The 26,986-nt window shown below is 32.3% G+C and overlaps 2 protein-coding genes across 2 annotated transcripts in view; one reads left to right on the forward strand and one right to left on the reverse strand.

Moving 5' to 3' along the window:
- Window positions 1–24,215, reverse strand: part of LOC148281227 (uncharacterized) — a 32,649-nt gene extending 8,434 nt beyond the window's left edge. Inside the window, exons 1-3 of the mRNA XM_088227042.1 lie at window positions 23,951–24,215; window positions 1,349–1,519; window positions 289–394 (exon numbers count right to left, since the gene is read on the reverse strand). Of these exons, the coding sequence (XP_088083168.1) occupies window positions 289–394; window positions 1,349–1,477 (235 nt within the window). The 5' untranslated portion in view covers window positions 1,478–1,519; window positions 23,951–24,215. The remainder of the gene's footprint in view (window positions 1–288; window positions 395–1,348; window positions 1,520–23,950) is intronic.
- Adsl (adenylosuccinate lyase) overlaps window positions 1–26,986 on the forward strand; it is a 138,673-nt gene that overhangs the window by 56,624 nt on the left and 55,063 nt on the right. The window lies entirely within an intron of this gene.

Here is a 26,986-nt window from a genome sequence, read left to right on the forward strand (position 1 = left end):
ATGGAGGTCGGCGGCGCTGGTTCAGTTTCAGTTTAACCCCGCAGTTTAACATTTAACATTTTCCCCTTTATAGATTCGTCAATAAAAACCTCACTAGCATCTAAAAGACTGGTAAAGAGGATGACTACTCAGGCGTAGGGCTACTTAGGCGTAAGTTGCAACGCGTTGGTCAATTAACAAAAAAATAAAACACAACAACCAAAAAAAATTTTTACTTTTCTCTAATAAAAAAAAAGTGTATTAAGTTTATTTTATATTATACTTATTAAAAATAATTTATGGAATTACCCGAAAAAGCTGTGTAGACGATAGCCACGTGGTGTATATTGTTCTGTGGTAGTCTGGCGTAGTTTAGTGGGTCAACTACCAATCCGATACAAAATATGGATAAAATCTGAAAAAATAAAATAAACAATTACACTTCTTGGTTCATGTGCCCTGTGACATTCTTATATTTTAAATTACCAGACGTTCTCAGTTCTTTCTAAAGATAAACTAATAATCTTTATATATATAATTCCTCTGTACGTGTGATGTCACTGAACTCGTTCTAAACGGCTTAACCGATTTACGTGCGGTTTTCAGAGAAATGTAGATCTTTGCGCTGTGTGTGTTCGTAGATATTAAAATCTTCAATCTTATGTGTAAAAAAGAAGTGATGTGCATAAATGATTTATTCATCGATCTACCAGGGTTGCATTCGAGGAGAATGCATTGGCAAAAAATGGAAAGATTTTGTTTTTTTGTGTAAAAAAAAGTTCGTTTTTAAATGTTTACAAACACCATTTGTTTTTTGTGGATCTCAATCGCAAGCCATTATTCGGGCAGGACGTCTGTCGGGTCAGCTAGTAAATGTATACATATATATATATTTGATTGTGGCTTATGAAGCAGGGTTTAAAGGATATACATACATATATTACGTATTTGTTGCTGTTACATTATATCAACAATGTTTATAAATAAGTATGTGTCGTTGTTTTAACGAGACGCACCCGCGTTCCACCGTGTTCAACGTTACTGAGATTTACCGGGCACCATAAAGTCGCCTTTAATGCGTGTTTTCGACCGAAATGGGAATACACCCGGAGCTGAGATATGTGAGAGGGACCGGTGCACTAAAATCAATCTTGCTAAGTAAATTAATATTTATCGCAGAAGGCGAAATTATTAGTTCTCAGTCGAGTCCTGATGCAGACCCTTATGTATAAAAGCGAAGTATGGAATTGGAAATACAAGATTGAAATAAGCTAAATGCTGTCGAATTGCGATCTCTCGGGTGATTATTGTGACCACTGTGATTACAGAGAATCTAACCCAGAACCTTGAGGCAAAAAATATGATTTACCAATTCTAAGATCTTCAGAGCTGTTGACCAGTTGTTCTTGACAAAGGAAACTCCCGATGACCCCACGGACATGCCATTTTCTCCCTTTTTCCCCTCCTGAGTTTCTCCTCTTTCGGCTTCTGCTGACATGTTCTACTGTATGGACTTAGCTGGTTTTTCAAATACTTCCACCTGAAATCAAAATATATTTCTTATCAACAATGTTTGATTATGTCCAAATGCTTGCAGACTGGCTGGATTTCCTCCCTAAGGAGTTGTTCATATTTAAATTTATTTCAACAGAGAGGGAAAACATTTTTGAGAAGGGAATATGGAAGTCTAGGCATTTACAGGGCTTATGACTCTTTTACTTCACAAAAGTCAACAGATGGAAGAGTTGAGGAAATGTGGATGTTCAAACATGGACAGAATGGTGAATGTTACACAGTGTGTAAAGTGGCTACTTAAACCTGCCAATGACAGGTCATAAGCCTTGTAAATGCCTAGACTTCCATATTTCCTTCTCAAAATGTTTTCCCTCTCTGTTGAAATAAATTTATATATTTCTTATGCTTGAAAATATTTTGACATGAACAATAAACTAAATATACCCATAGCCCGTAGGTACATTTATTAGCAACATTCAAATTTTGTATTCGAAGAACTTATTGAATTGACACTTCATAATACTCTTAGAATTTAATGGAAATCATCGGCCTTATAAACTTGGTATAAATTTACGCCTAGGCATTCCCTTCCGTACTATACCACTACACCTAGGCGTAACTTTGTACCAAGTTTATGAGTAAAACCCATAGTGTAATATCTATACAGGTGTTCTTTAAACCCTGTCATATCCGAAACCACGATGATCAGTATGAGCAAGAAGACATATTGGCACATTAAAATACATTTTTAGAACGAAAAAAATTTACAAAAAAAAATATTTAAAAAACAAATAGTTGCTTACTTCTGCAGGGGAGAAACGAGGAGGGGGGTGGGGGAAGTCTGATATACCGGCTCGCTTCTCCGCTGCAGAAGTACGCAACCGTTTGTTTTTTTTTCTCTTTTAAAAAAAAATCTTTGTCTTAAATATTTTTTAAATATGCTTGTATGTCTTCTTGCCCATAAAGATCATCGTGGTTTCAGATGTAACAGGGTTTAAAGAACACCCTGTATATATATATGAATTAATGTATAATAGATTGAGTTTTTTTTTAGTTTTCTACTGACATTTCTTGGTGGAACTGCATTTTAATTATAATAATAACCAGTCTGACGATGTCGGTTACGATGAAACCCGGGCACTGGTAAAAATTATAAATAAAAGTGGAATCAAACTGTTAACGAATGTACTCGTATGTATGTTTGTCCTTTATAGACTGAACCAAAAATAAAGCTGCTGCCCTAGTTCTTGTATGTTCAATAGACCATTGTGCAAATTTTACAAATGGCATTTTATTTGTTTTTAAAGTCAAATAGTAAAATTAGTATTTGGAGATTGTCACATTAAAAAAATTCTGGAAATGCTATTCAATAACGGAAAAAAGAATAATTCTTTAGCTTCATGGACGCGTAATAAGATAATGAACATATTGGCATTCGTAATTCTATTTTCTGAAAATGGTCTATTGAACTTACAATAATTAGGGGAGCGAAATGTTACTAAAACATTTATTATTATTACTTTAACTATATTATGAATTACCCAACCTAAAAAATAGGTGTTCCGCTAAAATTTTTAGATTTGTTTTCCGTCACTAAAAAACTTTGGGAAACCCTGCCCAAGAGACCTTCGAGTAGTGTTCATCGACAAATGACATACAAATATTCTTAATTTTATTGATGTTTATGTTGAAGTGCATTTTGATATTTTTTACCCCTTCCTGTTTAAATAATATACTACACTAGCGGACCCGACAGACGTTGTCCTACCCGAACGTTGGTTTGCCTGCTATTAGCTTGGAAAAATACTTTTTTTTGATAAGTTGGTACCTAGGTACTTTATGATTGAATTTCAAAACTTAAAATTATGAATAATCAAGTACTGAATTTAAGTAGGTACCTAGGTACTTGTTTATAGTTGAATTCTAAAATTTAAAATAATTCATTTTCAAATTATTTATTATTATTATTATTATTTATTGAAAAATAATTATTTTTGTAAAGGCCAAACTTTGCTCTCCTCACCAACAAGGGTTCGCTTTATTCATGAATGTGATTTTCAAAAATGTATTGAATATCGGTTAATATTATTTTAGTGTTACCAAAAATCCAGTAAAACGAAATAAGTGGGATGAAATTATTAGGAATGTAAGGAAATAATCTGTTTGGAATCCATAAAAAGCGAATGTTATTTGTAAACATTTAAAAAAAACTTAAATAAACAACATTCTCCATTTATTTGTATATGCATTCTCGTCGAATGCAACTCGAATAGGTCGATGAAAATAAGATTTATGCTTCTAACATGTATTTTACAGATTCGATTGAAAATTTTGATATCTACGAACACGTGCAGCGCAAAGATCTACATTTCGTTGAAAACCGCACGTAAATCGGTTAAGCCGATTAGGCGGAGTTTAGTGGCATCACACTTACAGAGGAATTATATACAAACATAAAGATTATACATGCATTCAATCAAAAATAAATAAATCGGTGTTCCAGATTTGCAGCGATTGACAAAACTCTCATGCGTTTACAATAACGAAAACAAAAGTGGCCCAAATTGCAATCCTTGCGTAACACCAGACGAAGTTCGTCACGGCCAATTGAGTTCAACAAATTTCTTGACCATAACTTTTTCACGCGAATTCCAACATACAATGAATTGTCACCCGTTCTTCCTTTCCACGTATTGTTTCGGGTGAGTCAACTTCAGATTTTTTATTTATTATAATGTGTACCAGGTGACCAAAACAAAATGAAGCTTTTAGTTCAAAGGCGTAGTTCAAGTTTGTCAATGCACATTATTCGTGCGAGTATTCTTCATCCGCATGGACACAGAAGGCGAGAGTAGAAAAGGAAAAAAAATGAAATAGAGACATTTCAACTGTGATTTGATTGAACGGGCGTCATTGACATTATTAGAGGTTAGTTTATTTGACGACCGAGTAGCTACTAGTGTGAACTGGGAAGTCAAGAAAAGGAGCTAAGAATGGGTATTAAAAGAGTTTTCTCATTATTAGAATGAAGATATATTACATGTCATGATGCAGGTTAGAAGAGATTTAAAATGCGATCTGGAATTATTAAAAATATTGTGAAGAAGTGATAGCATGTGAAAGTTTCTTTTTTTCCTGATACTGACTGTACTGAGCCAGTGTAGTTGCGTGCGGTACTCGGTTATTACGTTTTATTTTTAAATGTATTCGCCTGGGGCTTTAAAAAGACAAAACGAATTATGATAAATAATAACAATATAAAAATAGTTACAGACAAAAATGATTCAATTTAGAAAAAAAAGACTTGTCGAAATGTCCACTTGTATTTAACAGATCAACATCGTTGCATACTAAATTACCGTTTCTTTGGATGCAGTTATGAGTATTATAAAATTGTTTTTTTTTTTTTAATTAGAACGAAATAGTTGTCAGTTTCTAGTGCTGCGATTCGGTATGCGAACGTTGATATGTACTGTGCGTTCGAATGTTTAATAACCCTTTGTTGATATTTTAGCGCCTTTCGGTGAACCAAGTACACATACAAACATCATTTGTGTTAGTAGTCAAACTAGAATATTTTATTTGAAAACGCTCTGTCACACACACATTAGCAAAGTTTATTAATGATTTGAATGGACTGTACAAATATATATATATTTTATACACATAATAAAAAAAATAAACATATATATATTTATTTACTTAAAGGCAGTTTATTACACATTGTGTAAGACATACATCTTAACTCCATGGGACTAAAAGTCCTGTGTTGAGTTGGAATCAGCAATTTATTGACACAGTCCCATGAATATATCTTCACAAATATTTCATTGGATTAGAAACACAACAATAAAAAAACATATATATTGCAAATCTAAATGGTAAACAGTAAACTCAAACATTCGGAAAATCATCAAGAGTTTTCCACTCAAATCCCTCCCACTAAGAAAATCCAGTTCTTAACTTATCTCTTGAAAATAGTTTTTAGTACTCATTTGACCAACTCTTCTTTTGACCAGTCTGTTTTCTGGTTAGCTGAAAGTTATTGCTTTTAGCAATAAGTCCGCCAAAGTTCTTATTCTTTGTATTTAAAGTTTTAAATAAATAAATGAATAAATGTTCTGTTTTATTCTTGTAGATGGGGGTCAGTGCTATACTATATAAGCTCCTGACGTCACTGCGACCCGCGTAGATCTATTGTGACGGGTCCACGTAAATAAGTTCTCGCTCTTCAAGCCTAGGTCTTTCTAGGGTCTCACATTGCTAAATCTCCTCCATGCCTTAGTCCTTAAAGTAGGTGCTATTAGGTAGGGATGAATGCTATCACATCCTCGGGATGCACTGTACCGATGTACCTAATCTTTTATTTACATTGTAACGTGGTAAAAAACAAGTCCAACGTACCCCGTTTTGAAAGCATTTTAGTACTGGATTATAATTCTAAATTCCCTGATTTAGCGCTATCTGACGGCCGCGGTAGTAACTCATCCAGACGATATCCGTGCATTAGAAGTTGATTTTTTTGATAATCTATCTCTCTAATGTGGCCCACCTGGGACCAAATATTTTTTTTTTAACCTACACTGAACTACTACCGTCACAACATTACATGTGATTTATTTATTTTATTAGGTAAACAAACAGTATGTACACATATATTGCCAATTTCTTTGTATATTAGTGTAAGAAACTCATGCACACACCAAAAAAATTGTTTACACTTAATACAACAATTTAAATTATGTTCAATATAATAAATGTAAAAGAAACGAAATGAAAAAAAATATATATAATAATAATGTTAAATGTCTGCTTCTCTCAAAATTTCTATAATTTTTGACCTAAATTTACATACATTGTCACAAAAAATATCAGCCTCGGTAAATATATTGTTATATTGGTCGCATATTCTAGGTATTGTAGATTGTTTAAAATAGTTTGTTGACGCGTTTTCAGTGTAAAACAAAAGATCTTGTCTTGTCGGTCTAGATGGCTCACGGAATGGAAGTCTTTCTAGTAGGTTAGGAGAATCAATTTTATTATTTATTAATTTGAATAAAAATAACTGGTCCAACATTATTCTTCGATTTTTAAGAGAGTTTATTCCATGGTACTGCATACTTTCAGCATGATTAGAAAAGTTAATGTTTAACCGGTAGTCGACCTGCTTAAAAAAAATTGTTGGACCCTTTCTAGTCTATTAATACTTACATTATAGTAAGGTGACCAGATAGGAGTACAGTATTCTACCTGGGGACGAACAAATAATTTGTAGAGTTTTTCATATGTCTCTGCATGTTTAAAAGGTTTTGATACTCGCATAATAAGTCCGACCATTTTATGTTTTTTTTAGGACTGATTCAATATGAATATTAAACATTAGTTTCGAATCAATAATAACACCTAAGTCGCGAATTTGACTATCTGTTATAGAGATCGGGGTATTATTAAAAGAGTAAGGAAAGCTGATTGTTGTTTGTTTGCGCGAAATACAAAATGAATGACATTTACTAATATTTAATTCCAGTAAATTTTGATTATAATACTGAAAAAGTCTGTAGAGATCTTCTTGCATTTTTGCACAGTCAGTGTGAGATGGCCTATACAATAATGCATATAATTTTAACATCTATTAGTACTTAATTTGAATAAGAAACATTTCTTTTAATATGGTGGTAGTTATTGGGCTTCCTATACCAATCGGCCTGGAGTGGCTAAAGGTTCACGGCTCTCTGTGGGACTGTGGGTGACGTTTTTGAACTCGGACTGATTTTGACCCAACAACGTCATTCTTACTTTAACTGGCGGTTTGGGTTTAAACGTTGATAAGCCAAACGGAGCTTGAGAATTCAGTGTACCGTAACAATGTTATGGCCCTATTTCTATTGTATCTACCTTTTGTTTCCCACGGTTTACAGTCCAAACCTTCATTTGACAATGTCACGACATATCTATGGATATTTCATATTATTGTAGATACACATATAATATTATGCTCAAATATCAATTATGATAAAAACTCTAGGAGGTAAAATCCAATAATTGTAATTAGAAATCAAACACTGATTTGAGTCTACTGAACACTTTATTTTATTTTTACAAATATAAACATATTCGTTCACATTCGTTTGAAAATGCCCAAATAAGGCGAAACAATTGTCACGAAGTTTTTATTTTTATATGTTTATATTTGTAAAAATAAAATAAAGTGTTCAGTAGACTCAAATCAGTGTTTGATTTCTAATTATAAGTTTAAATATGGAGTTCTACAAAATAAACACCAAATCAATCAATCCAATAATTGTACTTATGAGTTTGTGTGATTAATATTTTTTTGTCAGCGTGTCGAATTTTCAAAGATGTTATTTTTCGAATCTTAAAAAATATTTTTATTAACATTTAAAAACAGAGATGACGAACATTTTAGATAAGATAATACAGAAGTCTAGGCATCTACAGGGTTTATGACCTGTCATTGGCTGGTTTAAGTGGCCACTTTACACACTGTGTATCATTCATCATTCTACCCTTATTTGAATATCTTTATTCCTTCAATTCTTTCATCTGTTGATGTTTGTGAAGTTAAAGAGCTGAAACCTTTATTTATGCGGGTGAGATTCAACTCGTTAAATTATTTCACCTACTAGGCAACGCCTAAAAATTATTATTATGTATTTATTTTTCAATTTCTGTACCTCTTCATGTTAATATTATTATTGTTTTTAAAATAAATATTTGCGTTCTTATGATTTATTTACCCAAGTATTTAATTTTGAGGGCCATTTTCAACGAGTTGTAAATAACTCACTATTAGAAACTGGAATCGGGTTGTGGTAGAGAGAGAGATTTGAACCACGGACCTTTGGTCCATGAGTCCGAGACACTAGCCACAGGACCACAACCCGATTACATGTAAGAAATTAAAAATCGTTATAAAACAAATATAAAGTATATATATTATGTGCTAAGAATATATAAAAAAGTAAATATTTATATAAAATATGTTTTGTAACATATTTAACTACAGGTCAACGATGATTCTACAAATTTGCATGAAATATTATTTTGGCAAAACAGGATTTATCTTACTTTATTTATACAAACCATTTTATCTATTTTTACAACTATTTTAAGTCAACTTTTTCGGAGCAACTGTCTCTAAGCCAATTATAAAATAAAATTTACAACTTCCAAAATGATATTTCGATACACGACCTAATTACAGCTGTAAATTTTACCGCATGTAAGAAGAATTATATCCAATTTCCAGTTGCACTGAACTTCCTCGCAAACATTTTTCTCAGTTTTTCTTACATTATAGAAATTAAAGACGAGTTACAACAAATTTGTGAACTTAAGTATCAATTGTTGACCTTTATTTTTATTAATAAGTAAAATTTTAATTAAGTTGCCATTGAAACTAAAATTGGTTATGCATCTTTTACTGAAAACGAATCAGCTTTGTCTGTGACTGTTATTTGGTACAATAAACACGTAGGGTACCTACCTAGGAATAATAGTGATGGAACCTTGTTATGCAGTACCTATCCTCTAACAGGAGGTCAGTGTACCTGTAGAAATTTAGGGATAGGCTTTGGTGCCCTAGTTTCTAGTTTACATGATGCATGGAATATGGATGTAGTCGTAGGGTACTACACACACATACACATGTGTAATATGTGTCTTTCGTCCCATAATAGTGTGTTGGCGTGTCTATCTATGTGTATTGCTCTATAAAACTGTTCCAGATGTCCAGAAATCACTCGAGCGAATCTTTTCAACCGTCAGTGAAGGTAATCAAAATGCATCGCTTTCAAGGATTTGTTTTTAAATAGTTAATTCATATTTTCAACATAATTTTATATAGCTTGGCGTCCAGGCGCGTTAAGAGTACAGTTCTGTATGTGAAATAGAACCAGAATCCTAGACGAGTTCTTTCGCCACGATGGCTGTTCTCAGGTAAAAATCCTGAATAAGGAAATCTGCATCCTCTTCACGCATACATATACATATGCATTACATAAAAATAACGTATATAATAACGTATCCCAAACTCCATGAAGTCAAAGGCCCTGTGATCGGTTCGGATAAGTTATTATACCTTTACGCAAACAGCGCTGTAAATTCGGTGAACGCGCATTTGCGGCCGCATGCCCTAGAGCATGAAATGCTCTCCCAGCAGAGGTGCGAGACCCACTTGTTTTCTTAATCATTTAAATAAATCTTATTTGTAGGGCGGATAAGTCATATCGAATCGGTGCAGCATCGTTTGCTAAGAAAAGTAGCATGGATGATTGGCCTCGAGAGGGGAGACTACACTTACGGAGAAATGGAGTCAATATTCAGAATCTCAAGTCTACAAAAACGTAGAAATAACATTGACTCCATATTTATGTTTAATTTACTAAATGGCTTAATTGATGTACCATCGTTACTGGAACAAGTGGCATTCAATGTTCCGATCCGCCAGTTGCGAAATAATAATGTGCTGTTCCTTGATCAACACAGCACAAACTATGACTTGCATGCACCAATGTCCCAATTGTGTCGTATTGTAAACTCGACACAAGATCTGGACTTTTTTGGTGTAAGTCTTTATAGATTTAAAAAATCACTAAGCTAGACCGGATCTTGTCTTGAGGTAGTATTTTTTTGTCTTCGCTTTCATTTTATTTAGTTGTATTTTATTTGATTAGTATCTGTATTTTTAGTAAGAAATTGTATTTACCATCGTTAGAATGGACTGCATAAGTTCGTCAATCAAATTAAATAAATTTCATTTATACCATTATATTTTAAATTACTACACCTGTGACACAAACTTTTGCCGGTAAGTTCTGCTGATTGGTGAGTTGGCTTCCCGGAAAGAAATCCATCACAACCCTATAATTGGTTGATTCTTAAAAGCTTGTGAGCTGGTTCAAAATAGGTAAGTTTTCTTTTTTAATTTTTGTACGTTTTCGAGAATCTTCACTTTATAATTGAATGCTCTAATTTTTACCGCGAGTAAGAAAACATTTTTTTTTATCCAATTTCCGCAGAACTGTAATTTGGTTATTGTTACAAAAAAAATAAAAAAATAAACAAAAATATTTTCATATACTCAGCATACAAATTAATAAGTGGAACATGCCTCGAATTCAGGCGTAGGAATTCAATTTACACTTGTTCAAACTCTCTCAATACAATATAATTATGCATATAATATATATATGTTTAATGTAACTAATTTATCAGGTATAAATTAATTAGTATAAAAGTTACTAAGACGCAAGAAGATTGATCATGTGTAGCAATCGGATAAAAATATGTCTAGTTAAATAAATGTCCCAAGTTAACTAAATGTTATCAAATATTTGTATATAACCACTTACCGACTTTTCTATGTCTACCGGTTTCGAGACGTACCCGTCTCTTCGTCAGGACACCAAATGATAACAAATGGAGAATAATTTTTTACGTAAATACTATATCTACAAATGTATCCAAATTTTTACCAAATAATATCAAACCTGCTTTTTATACAAATAACTTATAATAAAGATAAAAAGAGAATATTCAATTACTCAGGTGTTAACCAATCAAAATGCAATTCTTGTCCTTCAGTTTACGTTGGAAGAATATAAAGAAATTTTGATATTCGTGTTAAAGAACAAATGAGGTGTCTTCACAATAATAGTTTCTCCGAATTCGCAAATCACCCAATCAATTTATATCATGACTTTAATAAAATAACAGCTGTTAAAATCTTACATACAAATAATAAAGGGTTAAAAGTTAATAATATAGAAATATTTCACATTAGGGGAGCTTAAAAAAAAACATGTTCCTTTGATCAATAATCTAACAACCTTTCAATATAGTCCGTTATACGATGTTCTATTGTAATAATCATCCTAAACCTATAAAGCTCACCCCGTCCCTCCATCCCCTCTACCTTTTTTCAACTATTTCTCAAATAACATAGCATATTTTCATAATTTAATCAGTGCATGTTGGTTTTATATTTTTGTGCATCAACTATTGCAAACATTTGGACATACTCAAAACATTGTTGTTTTTTTTGTTTTACTCAAAGTTTATTATGAATCAACTAACTGGTTAAAGAAGAAGCATAAAAATTGGAAAATTGTTTTCAGGCGTTGCCTAGAAGGTGAATTGGTTCAGCCGAATAAATCTCACCCACATGATAAAGGTTTCAGCTCTTTTACTTTACAAAAGTCGCCTTTCTTCACTTACTTAAATATTTACAAAGTTTCCTTATATACTAACAACTTTGTAAATATTTAAGTTAGTTTGATAATGTCTTAACAAGACGAAACGCGTCACATTATACACTCTTGTACATAATTTTTTTTTTTAATAATGTTTTTATATAAATAATTTAAATCAAATCCAATAAAATATTTTATTTTGGATACCTTACCTAATTTGAATCCGAAATTCTACCAATAATTATCTGCATACACAATGTAACGCAGAATTTTATTTGCATAAAATTAAGATTAGTCCAGAAACCACATTCGCGCATCAAACAGAAGGCGACTAAACTACTCTTAAAAGAGTAGTTTTACGTTTTGACCCATTAGTTTATTTGTAGACGTCGCTCAGTACGCAACTGCCGATTTGAATTTAACTATGCCGTGTTGTGTCATTTTGAAGTGTAGAAATACTGCTGGGATCTTTAAGAAACAGGATGAGATCACATTTCATGTGTAATAAGCAAATGCATGTGAAAGTAGCAAATGCATTACTTAAAAATTGAATTATTTTTCCATCTGTCAGATTGTCAAAGAAAACAAAATGGAAATTTCATTAGTGTTGCCAAGGTAGTAATTTTGTTTACCCTACTTTGCTTATCTGATGAGAGAACTAAAGAAAATAGGATTTCGGATTAAACAATGCCGTGGTGGACATTTGACCGACATTATCTTTTAAACATCAAATATTATTTGACATGATATAAAAATATTAGTTTTACGTAAAATAAAATTTGTTTTATTTTTAAGTTCGAAGTTCATTGATTCAATTACTCTAATTAAATGACCCTTTACTTATTTACTTTGTTATGTCAATCAATGTTTCTGCGTGTACTTACAATAAAATTTTAGAGAAATTATATGTATATTTATCTTACATTTGTGTTATGATTAAACTTTTTCCCATCTGGCAAAATTACGCGGTGACTTCACGAATGCGCGCGGCGAAAATAAGGCGAAGTGGGGGGATTTTTGGACACAGCTCGATGTATTCAAATTTAATTCTACTCTCCTTCTGGACAATTCTTAATTCTATGGTTATTTGTTACCATTTTAGTGTCTCATGTACATTAGCCTGTTTATTTTGAAAACTCTTTTCTGCAACACCATTTTTTTAAATTTTTTTTGTTCATAAATTTCATAAAAAGTACATGTTTTTGTAAAATTCTTAACATATCTACTTTTACACATCTAGTAAATGTTATCACTGTAACTCTAAAAAAAAGAGACTAACTCTTGTAAGCACAAGCTTGGAGAGTGACTTACACTGTTTTAGTTGTTTATTTATAAGAGTTTATATAATTTTAAATACGAGTACAGAAAAAAAGAAAAATAAAAACATAAGAAATATAAAGAAAAAAACATAAAACAATAATATATTCATACTAATTAAAATTTAATGTTGTTTTTACTCAAGTTCAAAAAATTTCTTTAGATTAACTTTAAATTTATTTATTGATATATATTTTTTAATAGTTTTTAGTTCATTACGAAGATTATTATATTTTTTTACACCTTTGAAGACAAAGCTATTTTGACCATGACTTGTATGGAATTTAGGAATTTTAACATTATGTTATTAAAATTCCTGTGTGTTAAAATTATATGTCATTAGTTACAGAAGATAGAAAAAAAGAGCCAACAGTCTAATCAATACTAAAAGGCGAAGACAGAAGAGTAGCCAGCTTAAAAATTTCTTAATAATGTATGCCGTCCGTACCTTATAATGTTTGTCATTTTTTCCAATTGGACCGTAATAATAGGAGTAGTTGATACCGTTCTATACGGTAATCTAGGTTTGAAATGGACGTGGCGAACCTCAGAATTTCTCCGCCTAGATAACCGGTTTCGTCGCATTTCTCACGTGTGTGTTTACTATTTTTGTTACACGCCATTATTTGAGCGTACGACTTTCATTCATGAGGTGAAGCGACCTTCGTCAATTTGTTTTAGTAATGCGTATTTATAATGTGTAGTTAAGGCTCTCAGGAGGCATCCGCAGTATATGGACTAGTCAACCATATCGCCTTCGCTTCATGATAGTTGTCACCGGAGTTTGCTGCGTCCGTTCACTTATAACTTTATTCCTTACAAAGTCAAACCGCCGATACACAAGATTTTTCTACTCCTATTCTCAAAACTCAGAATTTTGCAGTTTTGATCCTAGTGAGGTGCCACGATTCGCATCCGTAGAGGAAAATAGGTGTAACGCAGGCGTTATATAGGTGGCGTTTGGTTTTAACTGATTAAATATCCGATCTCCAGACAGCCTTCATACTGTTGAATGTGGCGCCTGCTACTCCTAACCGCATTCCCGGTTACTTTTGAAAGCTGCCCTTTTTCATAACATATACTCCCAGGTATTTGAAACTTTCGACCCTTTCGATGATTTGGATCGACAGAGGCCGGGAATGAAAAAAATATGAAAGCAAAAATTTTTCGCTAATTTTAAATGCCAACGTCCTTTTAAGTTTATGTTATTATTATTTTCAATAAAAATAACATTTTACTTATAAAAGATAGACATCACTTTTAAACTTATTAGTGGATAATTTTTTACACATTTTCATGTGACAACGGCCAGTAACTTGAACCCGGAACATATCGTTACATATGGTGACTTATTTGTCATTGTTTACTATTGTTTTTATGGACGGCATCTTTACATGTTGTACTTTAATAACATATTTTTCTTTTTTTTTTATCTTAAGTTATATTATCAAATATTTTTATTTATATTATATTTGCGGAACCCGGGCACGCTTCGCTGTGGCAAAAAAAAAACAAATTATTGAAAATAGTAATGTCATTTTTTAGATGTAATTCGCTTTCAAATCCTATCAAAATCTTTTTATTCTCAATTGTCCGGAAAACTTAGTTTTGTAACTTTGGCTTAAATAGGTAAAATGGCAGCACTGAGTAGAACTGTCATTCAGTACTTGTTAACTATGACAAATTATGAGTCAATTGAAAACGCATAGAATGTTCCGTTTCCGTTAGAACTTCCAAATAAAAAGTATATAGAAACACTCTTCTACTAAAATACAATGTTCTGTAAAAAAGTTGTGTCAATCCATCGATTGCTTTCCGAGATTTGCGGCCACAAACATACGGAACCTAAATTTTTACATAGTATATTAGATTAGTGGCTTTAAAACAGGAATTTTTGTACATAATGAAGTTGCTGGGTAAATTTCCCTGCAGTTTTACTTTGTACATTTTGTAAGTTAACAACTATTAGCACTTATTTTGACTTGATTAATGTTGTATTGCAATTGCACGTATTATTTTTACGAATAAACTACCTATTTCGGCACTAAAAGTATACTAAATTATTGTCTTTTTCATAATGCGTACTGCGTCAGCGTCCTAAAAATTGTTTCATGTTTATGCGTCATAATATTTTTTACCGCCAATGCAATACGTCAAATATTTGCTTACCCGCGCATTTACATTTTCCAGATTTATTAAGAAAACCTTATACTGTATGTTGCCCGTAATCAGATTATTAATTTAGCTTAAATTAGGCACTCAAAACATTTTTTTTAAATGAACTAAGCGAATAAAATTAACATATTACAAATATTTTTCCTGATTAGCAATATTTTTGCTTTCTATTTTTGGCAACGATTTATAGTCTTGAGCATTGATTATCAAAATTTTATAACCGTTTAATTGTTTACATGAACATTTTCGGACAATTATGATCGTTCGATTAGATTTATCGTAAGAAAATTTTATTTCTGTTTATGAATCTGCTATAACTAAGGTTGCTTGAGTTTTCATACAGTATGGTGACTAGAAAATCTAGGTACAACGTGCTTCAAACCCTTCGACAATCTCTCGGCATTGACAGTTTCCTATAATGTTATATTGACTTTAGAACTCTAACTCTTTTTGATCTTAATTCTCTGATAAAACGCCGCGTTGTTTTCGATATAAAATTTCTGTATAAAATATTAAACTACAAAGTAGATACTAACCTCCTAAATAAAATACAAATAAATGCGGGATTGAGAACACTCAGACATCGGGAAATATTTAAACTGCCTTTGTTTTCAAATAATGCTACATACCACACACCCATGGCCCGCATGTGTCGGGAATATAATATATATACTACCGAAACAATAAAATTGACATTTTTCATGATACTCTCTCAGCTTTTGCGAATAATCTCTTAGGAATAAATCTTATTCAATAGGTACACACGTACAACTTACTTTTTATTGCATTGTATCCTGTATAAAAAAATATGTATTATAACTTAATAAATAAATCTATTTTGCGTAATTCTATAATTGAAGATATATATGCATGTAAAATTGTATCGACGAATGCTTTCAAATTGTATGTTTTCTAGTATGTATCTTTGTTGAATTACCTAATAAAAAAATAAAAAAGAAGTAAACGTACTTCTTTTATAGACAGTTGATATAATCAGGTAGACCTGTTGTGTAATTAGGACAAACACTAGAGTCATAACTCCTCAATAAAAAAAGAAATCTCTACTGTGACATTGATGTCGACATCTTAGGCGCAAAAAATGTTCCCATATTTTTTTTCAACAAAGCATCAACTGTGTCGGGGTGTCTGAGGAATGTAATAGGGAGAAATAAGGATATGAGTACCGACAGTAAGGTAAGAATATCCCAGAATGTGTGGGATCCATCATGACGTGTGCTGTCGAAGCGCGGGCTGACACTGTTCGTACCAAAGGGCTACTCAGAACTGCTGAAATGAAGGAGTTAAAATTAATTATACAGGGTGTTCTTTAAACCCTGTCTCATCTAAAACCACGATGATCAGTATGAGCAAGAAGACATGTTGGCACATTAAAATAAATTTTTAGGACGGCTAAAATCTTAAAAAATAAAAGATAAATAAAAAACAAATGGTTGCTTACTCCTGCAGGGGAGAAACAAGGAGGGGGAGGGGGGATCCTGATACACTATCAACCGCACGGCCGCGCCCCCCTCGCTTCTCTCCTGCAGAAGTAAGCAACCATTTGTTTTTTTTTTTTAATATTTTATTTTTAAAAAAAAATTTCGTTCCAAATATTCTATTAAATATGCTAGTATGTCTTCTTGTCCATCCTGATCATCGTGGTTTCAGATGTGACAGGGTTTAAAGAACACCCTGTATAACACAAAAAATTAGAAAACTTTCCCATATCTTCAAGTCTTTACGTAACATCTTATCCTTAATTAAACTCACACAACTATATTTTATTTAATGTAACTCAATTATAACTTATGGCATAATAGGATGGGGAGGCACTAACAAATCAATACTAAAACGTCTCGAATATGCTCAAAAATCAATAGTTAAAATATTTTTTTAAAAGCCCTTAAGGTACTCCAGCGTCAAGTTATTTGTGGAATTTGAGATTTTAGATCTAAGGCAATTATATGTTTTTAGAATAATAATGTTTGTGAAAGTAAATTATTCTATCAAATCCTATAAGGAACGCTCCCACTCTACCAGAAGTCAAACTAGACGATGGGTCATGGGGTCTATTACAAAATCAAAATTCGGGCAAAGAAATTTCAGGTTTCTGGGACCCAAAATATTCAATATGTTACCCAATGATTGCAAAACGATGACCCTGATTCAATGGAATAAATTTGTAAAAAATTGGTTTCTGGGTTTAGGTCGAGAAAAATTGAAAAATTTACTCAAAATACATTCCTAAATAATAAATTAATATTGTATAGTAAATTAACTAGTAGGTAGTAATGTTATTGTTTAGTTTTTCATAAAAATGTCTGCCTTAAAACAGGTTGTATCTAGTTAAGCAGACTAGACATGATCCAGAGAAATATATTACCTAACTGTGTATTATTATTATGGATACCTTATATAGCGCAATTTTCGTAATAAAATACCTCAAGGGCGCTTTACATAGTGATTCTATTGTTTGATTAATTTAATTGAAGCTTTTAAATTTGTAATTTAATTTAAATAATTTATTTTGTTGTTACATGCTTTGGATTTATTCAAATGATTTAGAGAACAAGTGGGTTTTAAGTTTTTCCGAAACATCACTTCACTCTCACAGCCTCGCACCTCTGCTGGGAGAGCATTCCATGCCGTAGGGCCTGCGACCGCAAATGCGCGTTCACTAAATTTAGTGCGCTGTTTCCGTAGAGGTATAATAACTTTTCCTCCCGCTGTAGACGTAGCTGATCTAAGCCTGAGACGCCTGTCAGCTAGTTCATCTGGAATGCATATTTCCCTTAGATATTCCGGAGCAGAGTTGTGCAGTGACTTATACATAAGCCAACAGAGTTTGTATTCGACCCTCTGTGGAAAACGTAGCCAGTGTAGTTCCCGAAGTAATGGAGTAATATGACCGAACTTAGAGATTCCGAAAATAAGTCTCGCTGCGGCATTCAATACAGATTGTAGACGAGTCATTTTGTTCATTGGTAGACCTGCATAGATACCATTACAATAATCGACTCTAGACACTACAAACGCATTTATTAATTGACGGGCGGCATCAACTGACATTTTTTTGCGTATGCATTTAATTTGTAAGCTGGTAGAAGCATGAACTTATTGTTCTACTAATTTAAGCGTCAAGAAAAAGGTTAGAATTGAGTAAAACTCCCAGTAGTTTAACGGTGGGTAAAGCGGTACTCCCTTCATTGGGTAGGGCCGTATCCTGGATCAAATTCTGTCGTCTGGCTGAAGCCACCCACAGTCGTTCAGTTTTTGATGAGTTTAATTTTAGTCTGTTTTCAGCCATCCAGTTTCCTATTTTCTCGATGCATCCATCAATTAAATGGACAAGCACACTTCTCTCGCCTTTGTTAATAAACTATGATTATTTTTATTACTGGAACAGCCTCCGAACGATAACAGGACGCAGTCCTAGAGAAAGCAGAAGAAAAAGAAGAACAGAATACACTTGATTGTTAGTATTTAAATGATCATTTAGCTGTGATAACGTTTTCCAAATAGATTGAAGCCTAACGGACCGTGCAATGACTAAAATAATATTGTTTTATCGTAAAAAAACTGCGACATATTGTAAAATAGTAAAACCATTATCATGGCCATATAATGAGACGCTCTGATTAACTGATGCACAAAAAAGTTATCTTGTAACGTGGGAGGTACTTAGTACTCACTAGCACTGAATAAAAAAATATTTTATTGATATTCGAGGTCTATTAATAAATATACAGAATATTTTGTCAAAGCGTGACAAAGGTTTTTATATTAGGGTGTTTTTAAATAGTTTAGTTGAGCTTTGTGAAATAACATGATTAATATAAAATAAACTATACGCCACGCACAAGTTTTATTGATAATAAATAAAAACGGTAGTTTATTCAGAATAACCCCATATTTATATAAACTAATAATGCCGTCAAATGGCCGATGTGAATATTACAATTTTGCTCAAAACATACTGTAGTCATCTTCCTAAAAAATGCAAATTGAATCGGGTTGTGGTCCCGTGGCTAGTGTTGCGGACTCACGGATCAGCGGTCCGAGGTTCGAACCCCACTCTGGCCCAACGTGATTTTCATTTTTTAATAGTTATATACATAATAGTTATATACAACTCGTTGAAAATGGCCACCAAAATTAAAATATTTGGGTAAATTATAAGAACGTTAATATTTCTTTTTTTTTATAAAAAAAATAAATAAAAATATACATAATTTCATAAAAAAGGATTTGAAATGAGCTATTTAAATCTTTTGTTTTTTAAGGCGATTATTGAATACACAATTGAACATATAATTAACGAAAAATACCACTAAATTTGCATGATTTAAAATGTTTGTAAAATTTATATTTGAAGCACTAACTGTGTGGTTATTCATTATAATAAAATGAATTTAAAACGACTTTGTTTTTAACCATTTTTTTCTACCAATCGGTTTCAAAGCTACATAATATTCTATATCAAGGTATACGTAACTTAATTACTTATTAGTAACTATTAGTTAAGTATACCTTGATAAGAAGCGTGTGTAGCTTAAAAACCGGTCGGTAAAAAGAAAAAAAATAAGTCAACCAACAAAATTTTGAGTTTGTCCAAATTTTTGTAGACAAGGACTAGATTCAGCCAATTACAGATCATAAGCCCTGTAGATGCCTGGACTTCTATATTGCCTTCTTTAAAAGATTCTTCATCTCTGTTGTGATCGGTTAATTAAAAAATAAGTGGTTAAACACAAAGTTGTTTTCTAGTTATTTTATCAAAATGTTTGTATTTCTTTTTACAACCCAAAATTTAAGTTTTTTCTTTAAAACCATTCTGTTTAATTCATTATCTTTAAATCATTCAAAAATTGTTTTTATGTGAGAATCAATGTATCAACGTTTGGTCTAAATTAAAAGGCGTAATCTGCCGGATTGAAAGTTGTTTTATTTCAGTTACATAAAACTTTTGAGTATATTATTTATCAGAAATACCTTACAAAATGATTGTTTCATGAAAGTTCGGTGTTTTAAAATGGCAAAATCGTATAATTGCTGAGTTTTCGTCACGCTCAAAATGGGTTGCTCTGATAACATGAGATAAAATTACTTAATTTTGCCATTTTGACAAAAAAGTCATATTTTTTCACATAAGTTTAAAACGATTAGTGATGTAACTAGCCTTAAGAGATATGGGTTAAGGTACTCAAAATAGTTTTAAAATAAAAATATAAATCTATGAACGACCTTATGTATAAATTTATTATAATCTACGCGTATTCAAATACAAATTAAAGATAAAATAATCGATTGTTTCCGATTTCAGCGAAAACGTATTTCCTTTAATTATTGTTGTTCAGCCTTCTGTTAGTAGGTAGTAGATATGGCTGCAGTTAATGTATCGCACGATTGACTCCCAAGAAAACATAATGAATTCAATTAATTAAATAAGCCTTTAACTCCTGACCCAAATGTAAGTCAATTAAAGGAAAAATCAGTAATAAATTAACGCCGAACGCTATCCACAAGCAGAAAAAAAAACATTATACGTTGACCTAAAAGTTGTGTTGAAATGTACTTACATATTAATACACAATAATAAATTGTGTACATACATAAATATGATATTTTTTTATTTAATATATATACAGGGTGTTCTTTAAACCCGATCACATCCGAAACCACGATGATCAGTATGGGCAAGAAGACATATTAGCATATTAAAAAAATATTTAGAACGCAGATTTAAAAAAAAAAAACAAATGGTTGCTTACTTCTGCAGGGGAGAAGCGAGATGTGGTTGACGGTGCATCTAATCCTCCCTCTCCTCTCCTGGCTTCTCTCTTGCAGAAGTAAGCAACCATTTGTTTTTTTTAGTATTTTATTTTTGTAAATTTTATTCGTTCTAAAAATTTATTTTAATGTGCCAATATGTCTTTTTGCTCATACTGATCATCGTGGTTTCGGATGTGACAGGGTTTAAAGAACACCCTGTATAATTAAATATATTTTTAAAATATTTTTTATTTAACACAACTGGCCAGGAGGCGCAATGGCCCAATGACAATGGTGAATCACAGCACAGTACGCCCAGGCTTGATAAAAATCCCATTCAATGTTTGTGCTTTCATCGGAAATCTATCCCGGAATCTTCCTAGAGTGATTATAGACAATAATAGTGCACATAAATATAAATGTTTATCATAGAAATATACCCAAGATTGTACAAAAATATATTTTACGTAATAATGAAAAGAAATATTCGTAAAAACATATAGAAATATACACAAAATTGTATATATACTTATACAATAATTATAAGAAATGGGCACAATTATGCACATAAATTTACATACCCAGTAAAGAAAATCAATAAACATAAAAGTGAAAACAAATATGAATAGATTAATAAAAAAATATATACATCATCATTCCCTTTCCGCACATAATGGTGCATGGGGCACTGCATTGATACACCAATCGCAGCGTATCTTGATTATTTTTGTTACATAAAGGTAAGATGATCAGTCTTACGCTTCAGGTGCCAGTCCAGTGTGAAATACAAAATAAAAGAAAACAATAAAAAACACATTAACTTCTCTAATAATTTTGACTTTTTAATTGAAATACGAGTATTACAATTATAATTAATATTACTCTAAAACAATAGCAGAATCACCAGTGAATGACCACTACCAAATAATACTCAGATTTAGTTACATCATAACATTATAAAACACCCTAACACATTAGAATATGGATATATTCAAAGAATTGCATAAGAAATAGCTTCAAATAAAACACTAACCACACCTTTACTTATAAAAACACTATCAATCTCAGAACAATAACGGGAAGGCGCACTATTACCTTTTGACAACTCAAATTTAAAAATGATAGATTTGTTTCTTACCAAAAGATGTGTCCGTCCAGTCATAGTTCCTAGTGTTAAAAGTTTTTTGACTGGTCACATGCAGCAATTCTTATTATATTGTGTTTACTTAACCAATGGTCATTTACTGGTGCTTTGACCCTATTTTGATAGTTCCTAAACGAGTGTTTTTTTAAAAAAAACACCGTGGGGAATTTAATAAAAACGATATTTGTACAATGTGTTATGGATGCTAATTAATAAAAATTAAACGTATTGATCTGTACTTTTAAATATTGGTATTCGTTTTATAAATAATAATATCCAATGCAATCTTTAAATGTTTATATTATAATAAATTTCTACAGGTCATCATAAAATATTTTTCCGTTTTAAAGTATTTAATGTTCATAAATAATATTATAAAAACAATCCTTATGTTCGCACTTTTTATAAAAATATATTCGTACACTTTCTGGGTTGATTGCAATGTTTTATACACTACATAATAAAGTACTTATTTTGAAAAAATAAATAAATAAATACATGCAAATTTACAAATTTACTGTTCTGATAAATGTCTCAATTTATAGAAAATACTGTTTTAGAAAAGTTAATTTTGATTCCAGTACAATAAATATTATTTATGACAATTATTATAATATGTATGACCCTGTTTGAATATAATATGATAATATATATTTTTGCAATATTTTAAGTTTGTCCAAATTTTTGTAGACAAGAACTGGATTCAATGAATTATGTCATACCCCAAACCCGTAAGACTTTTGCTTAGAGACATCTCTCATATATCGCACTGAGAGTGTTCAATATTTTGGAAGAGCGCATTAAGCTCTAAAGGACAAAAACAATTTTTTTTAAGAGGGATTTGAGTAGGAAACTCCTTGATGATTTTCCGAATGTTTGAGTTTACTGTTTACCATATTGATGTGCCATATATACATATATATATATATATATATGTATTTTGAAAAATATTTTTTTTATGTTTCTGATCCTATATTTGTGGTGATATACTCATGTGTCTGTGTCAACTAATTGCTAGTCCCATCTCAACACAGGACTTTTAGTCCCATGGAGTTGGGACTTATGTCTCAAATAATGTACAATAAACTTATGCTTGTAAATAAATTTTTAAAAAAACCCTTGGTAGTTAATAATAATAATATATTACTACAAAAAAAAAAAAATATTACTACAGAGATGAAAAACAATTTAAATAATCTTAAAAATTGAAAAAGAAAATCATGCGTTACCTAGTATGTAAGTGATATAATTCAGTCAGGTGAATCTCACCCTCATCAATAAAGGTTTCAGTTTTTTTTCTTAAATATCAACAGGTGGAAGAATTGAAGGAATATAGATGTTCAAACATAGGCAGACTGGTGGACACTTAAATCAATTAATGACAGGTAATAAGCCCTGTAAATGCCTAGACTGGTATATTTGCTTCTTTAAAATGTTGTTCATCTCTGTTGTAAAATACTATGTTATTACATATTTTTTTCAATAGTTAGTTAGTAATTTTGACTTTGAAACCTAAATTGAATAACTGGAACTTACATTAATATTACGTTAATTATAATTAAATTAGATTTAAAACCAAAATATACATACAAAACAAAAATAACATGGAAACTGAATCGCATTAATCACAATTAATCTTAATTAATTAAGAATAAAAAGTATCAGATGAAATTAATATTGAGCGTAAAATAAAATCATTTTTTTAAATATGTTTATCGTTTTTCCCTCCATTTCTTGAATGGAGGGACGATTCAAATAGTTGTAAAAGTGTTGACCGAAATTTCAACGAAAGCAATAGTAATCGTTCAGCACAATGTATTAATGATCAATTTACCTTGTCAATCAAACGCCTTCTTTCGTTGACACAAATACGCACTACACGTTCACAGCACGTTCGTAAAAAAGCGTAAATAGTATTCAAAATAGTTCTATCGACCGACTTACGCGCACAAACTCGTTTTTATCTGTGGACGGAGCTGTCAAGTCTCCCGCGCTTTGTGAAATTCAAACGTGGAATGGTAAGGTGGATAGGCCAGTCAGTGCTGCGTTAGGTGGCTAGGTACTATACAGCCACAAGGTACCTCCTCGGTACATTATTGTTAGTGAACCTACCTACCCACTGCACGTGTATCGCACGCAGTTAGCATCCAACTATTGTGAAATGACGCGCGACCGTGCACTAGATTAAAATAATAATTACGGTTTTTTGAGGGGCTGAGAAAATAACGGCTTTTCGTTTAACCCCCAAAATGAACAGAAGTAAAGTAATAAATCATAAGTTTTTAAATAACTAAAACGTGTGTTAAATTTCACTTAAATATTTTTATAATTATCTCACACAGTCTTTACGTCTCACTCTCGATAATACAGGTATAATCGGAAGCGAGAGAAACAATTTCACGCGTCACACGCGTGAACCGCAAAGTTTCTAGTACTTCTCCCAGACGCCAGTTAGTAGCTCTTTGATTATCATCGTGGACGGTTTTTTGTCCGCGCCGAGAGCATGACCAAATGTTTTTTCAATTTTTACCAATTAGATTGAAAATATTGTCATTTTTGACTTCAACTATAAATAATTATAAAAAAATTCAACAGAGAGGGAAAACTTTTTTGAGAAGGGAATATGGAAGTTTAGGCGTTTACAGGGCTTATGACCTGTCATTGAATTACTCCCTAGGGAGGAAATCCAGCCAGTCTGCAAGCATTTGTACATACTCAAACATTGTTGTATAAATAATTTAATCAATGGCATATGAATATTACATTTTTAATATCACATCTCTATTTTTTTTGCATGTGCTTTACACACCCAGCACCGTAACGCGCGGGTGTTTTTGGGACAGTAAGGGAAAGGTTAACCCCGTTTATTTTCCTTATTGTAAGAATAAATCTGTACTCAATTAAAATAATCGCCGATTTTGTCTGAATATGTAAAAACTACGCCTACTTTCTGTGACTCACGTTTCCTTTGATTGTTATTTACACTATTACCAACTTGTTCTAAATATATTTTGGCAGGTACTTGGTGATTAAATGAATTATTTACACTGTGTAACGATTGAATTACACACTTGAATTCATCTGTGTATTTTAAAAAATATATCTTAATTAACTTTATTTTATAACCAACTGTGTAGGAAGCATAACTGGAAACTGTTCTAGTTTATCTAGAACTTATCAAAGCCCTGCACTCAAGTAGCGAATGCCGAATCAGAATCAACGATGTTGTCACAGATTGGTTTAAGGTCTCCACCGGAGTTCGTCAAGGTTGCGTCCTTGCACCGTTCCTTTTTATAATCCTCATTGACTTCATCCTACGGAAGTCAATTCCACTTAATCGAATAATATCAAACTCCTTCTCCCAAAAACTCTGCGACCTAAAATATGCCGACGATGCGGTTTTAATTGATGATTCAGTCACGGGTCTTCAGGCCGTAGATAGTCTAAAAAAGTACTCCGCATGCATGGGTTTGAAATTCAATATTGCAAAAACCCATGTGCAGTGTAACACTTCATGCCTTGATGCACAAAATTCTCTAACTCTGTCAAACCAAATCTTCAAAAGTGTCGAGAGTTTCAAATACCTGGAAGTATATGTTATGAAAGATGGCAGCTTTAAAAATAAATTGGGAGTGCAGCTAGGAATAGCAGGCGCCACATTCAACAGTATGAAGGCTGCCTGGAGATCGGATATTTACTCCGAAAACTAAACACCACCTATATAACGCCTCCATAACACCTATTGTCCTCTATGGATGCGAATCGTGGCTAGGGCACCTCAATAGTAGTACCTCACTAGGCCCCAAAGCAGCTAAATACTGAGTTTTGAGAATAGGTGTTTTAGAGGAATCTTGAGTGTGCGGGGGTTTGACTTTGTGAGGAATAAAGTAATAAAAAAACGGACGCAGCAAACTCCGGTGACAACTGTCATCGAGCAGAGGCGATACGGTTGGCTTGGCCATGTACTGCGGATGCTTCCTGAGAGCCTTAACCACGCTTGCCTACTTTATAAGGCATCAGGTTCTCGACGTCCTGGACGTCCATTGCTGACTGTTCGTCGGCAGTTCATGTCACTACGGGACGCAAACCTGACTTAGGAGCATGCACAGGAGCTGGCAGCCGACCGAGACGCCTGGATATACTTCGTGGACAACATATGCTCCAAGTAGGGAGCGGACATGGAACGATTTTGTATTTTATAAGCACTTGAGTATTTTTTAACACTTTATAAGCCTTGTGGGCACACCACTATTTATTTATTCCTATTGCATAAACACATATTTTTACTACAAAACACATGACCCCGAAGACAGCTCCTGAAATGATAGTCAAAATGTCGGAACGAATCTAACTTACATGAGACCACTCAAAAAAGATAGACATTGATAACAGCAACAGTGAAATTCTACCTATCTATTTAAACAATTGATAGTATTGTATTTAAATTTGTTGCAACAGAGAGGGAAAACAATTTTGAGAAGGGAATATGGAAGTCTAGGCATTTACAGAGCTTATGACCTGTTATTGGCTGGTTTAAGTGGCCACTTTACACACTGTGTAATAAAAAAATTCCAACCAGCCAATGACAAATCATTAGCCTAGACTTGCCTCGACTTCCATATTCCCTTCTTTAAGGTATTCTCCATCGCTGTTATAATTTGTTAATTATTTGTATATATATTTTTTAATAAAGACTCATTGTTAATACAATCTAGCTCCACCACAACTTGTTTCCTATTTTCCTACACGGTTATTTACGACGTACATAAAATGACCAAATTGGAAAAAATATGGCCTCCGTGATCTTAGTGGTTAAGACACTTGTTCGATTCGTGAGAACAAAAAATATTTGTAATTTTTCTCAAGCCTG

The sequence above is a fragment of the Micrasema longulum genome, unplaced genomic scaffold, assembly GCF_059751315.1.
Source record: "Micrasema longulum isolate JH-2025_06_02 unplaced genomic scaffold, ASM5975131v1 h1tg000486l, whole genome shotgun sequence".
Classification (NCBI taxonomy): domain Eukaryota; kingdom Metazoa; phylum Arthropoda; class Insecta; order Trichoptera; family Brachycentridae; genus Micrasema; species Micrasema longulum.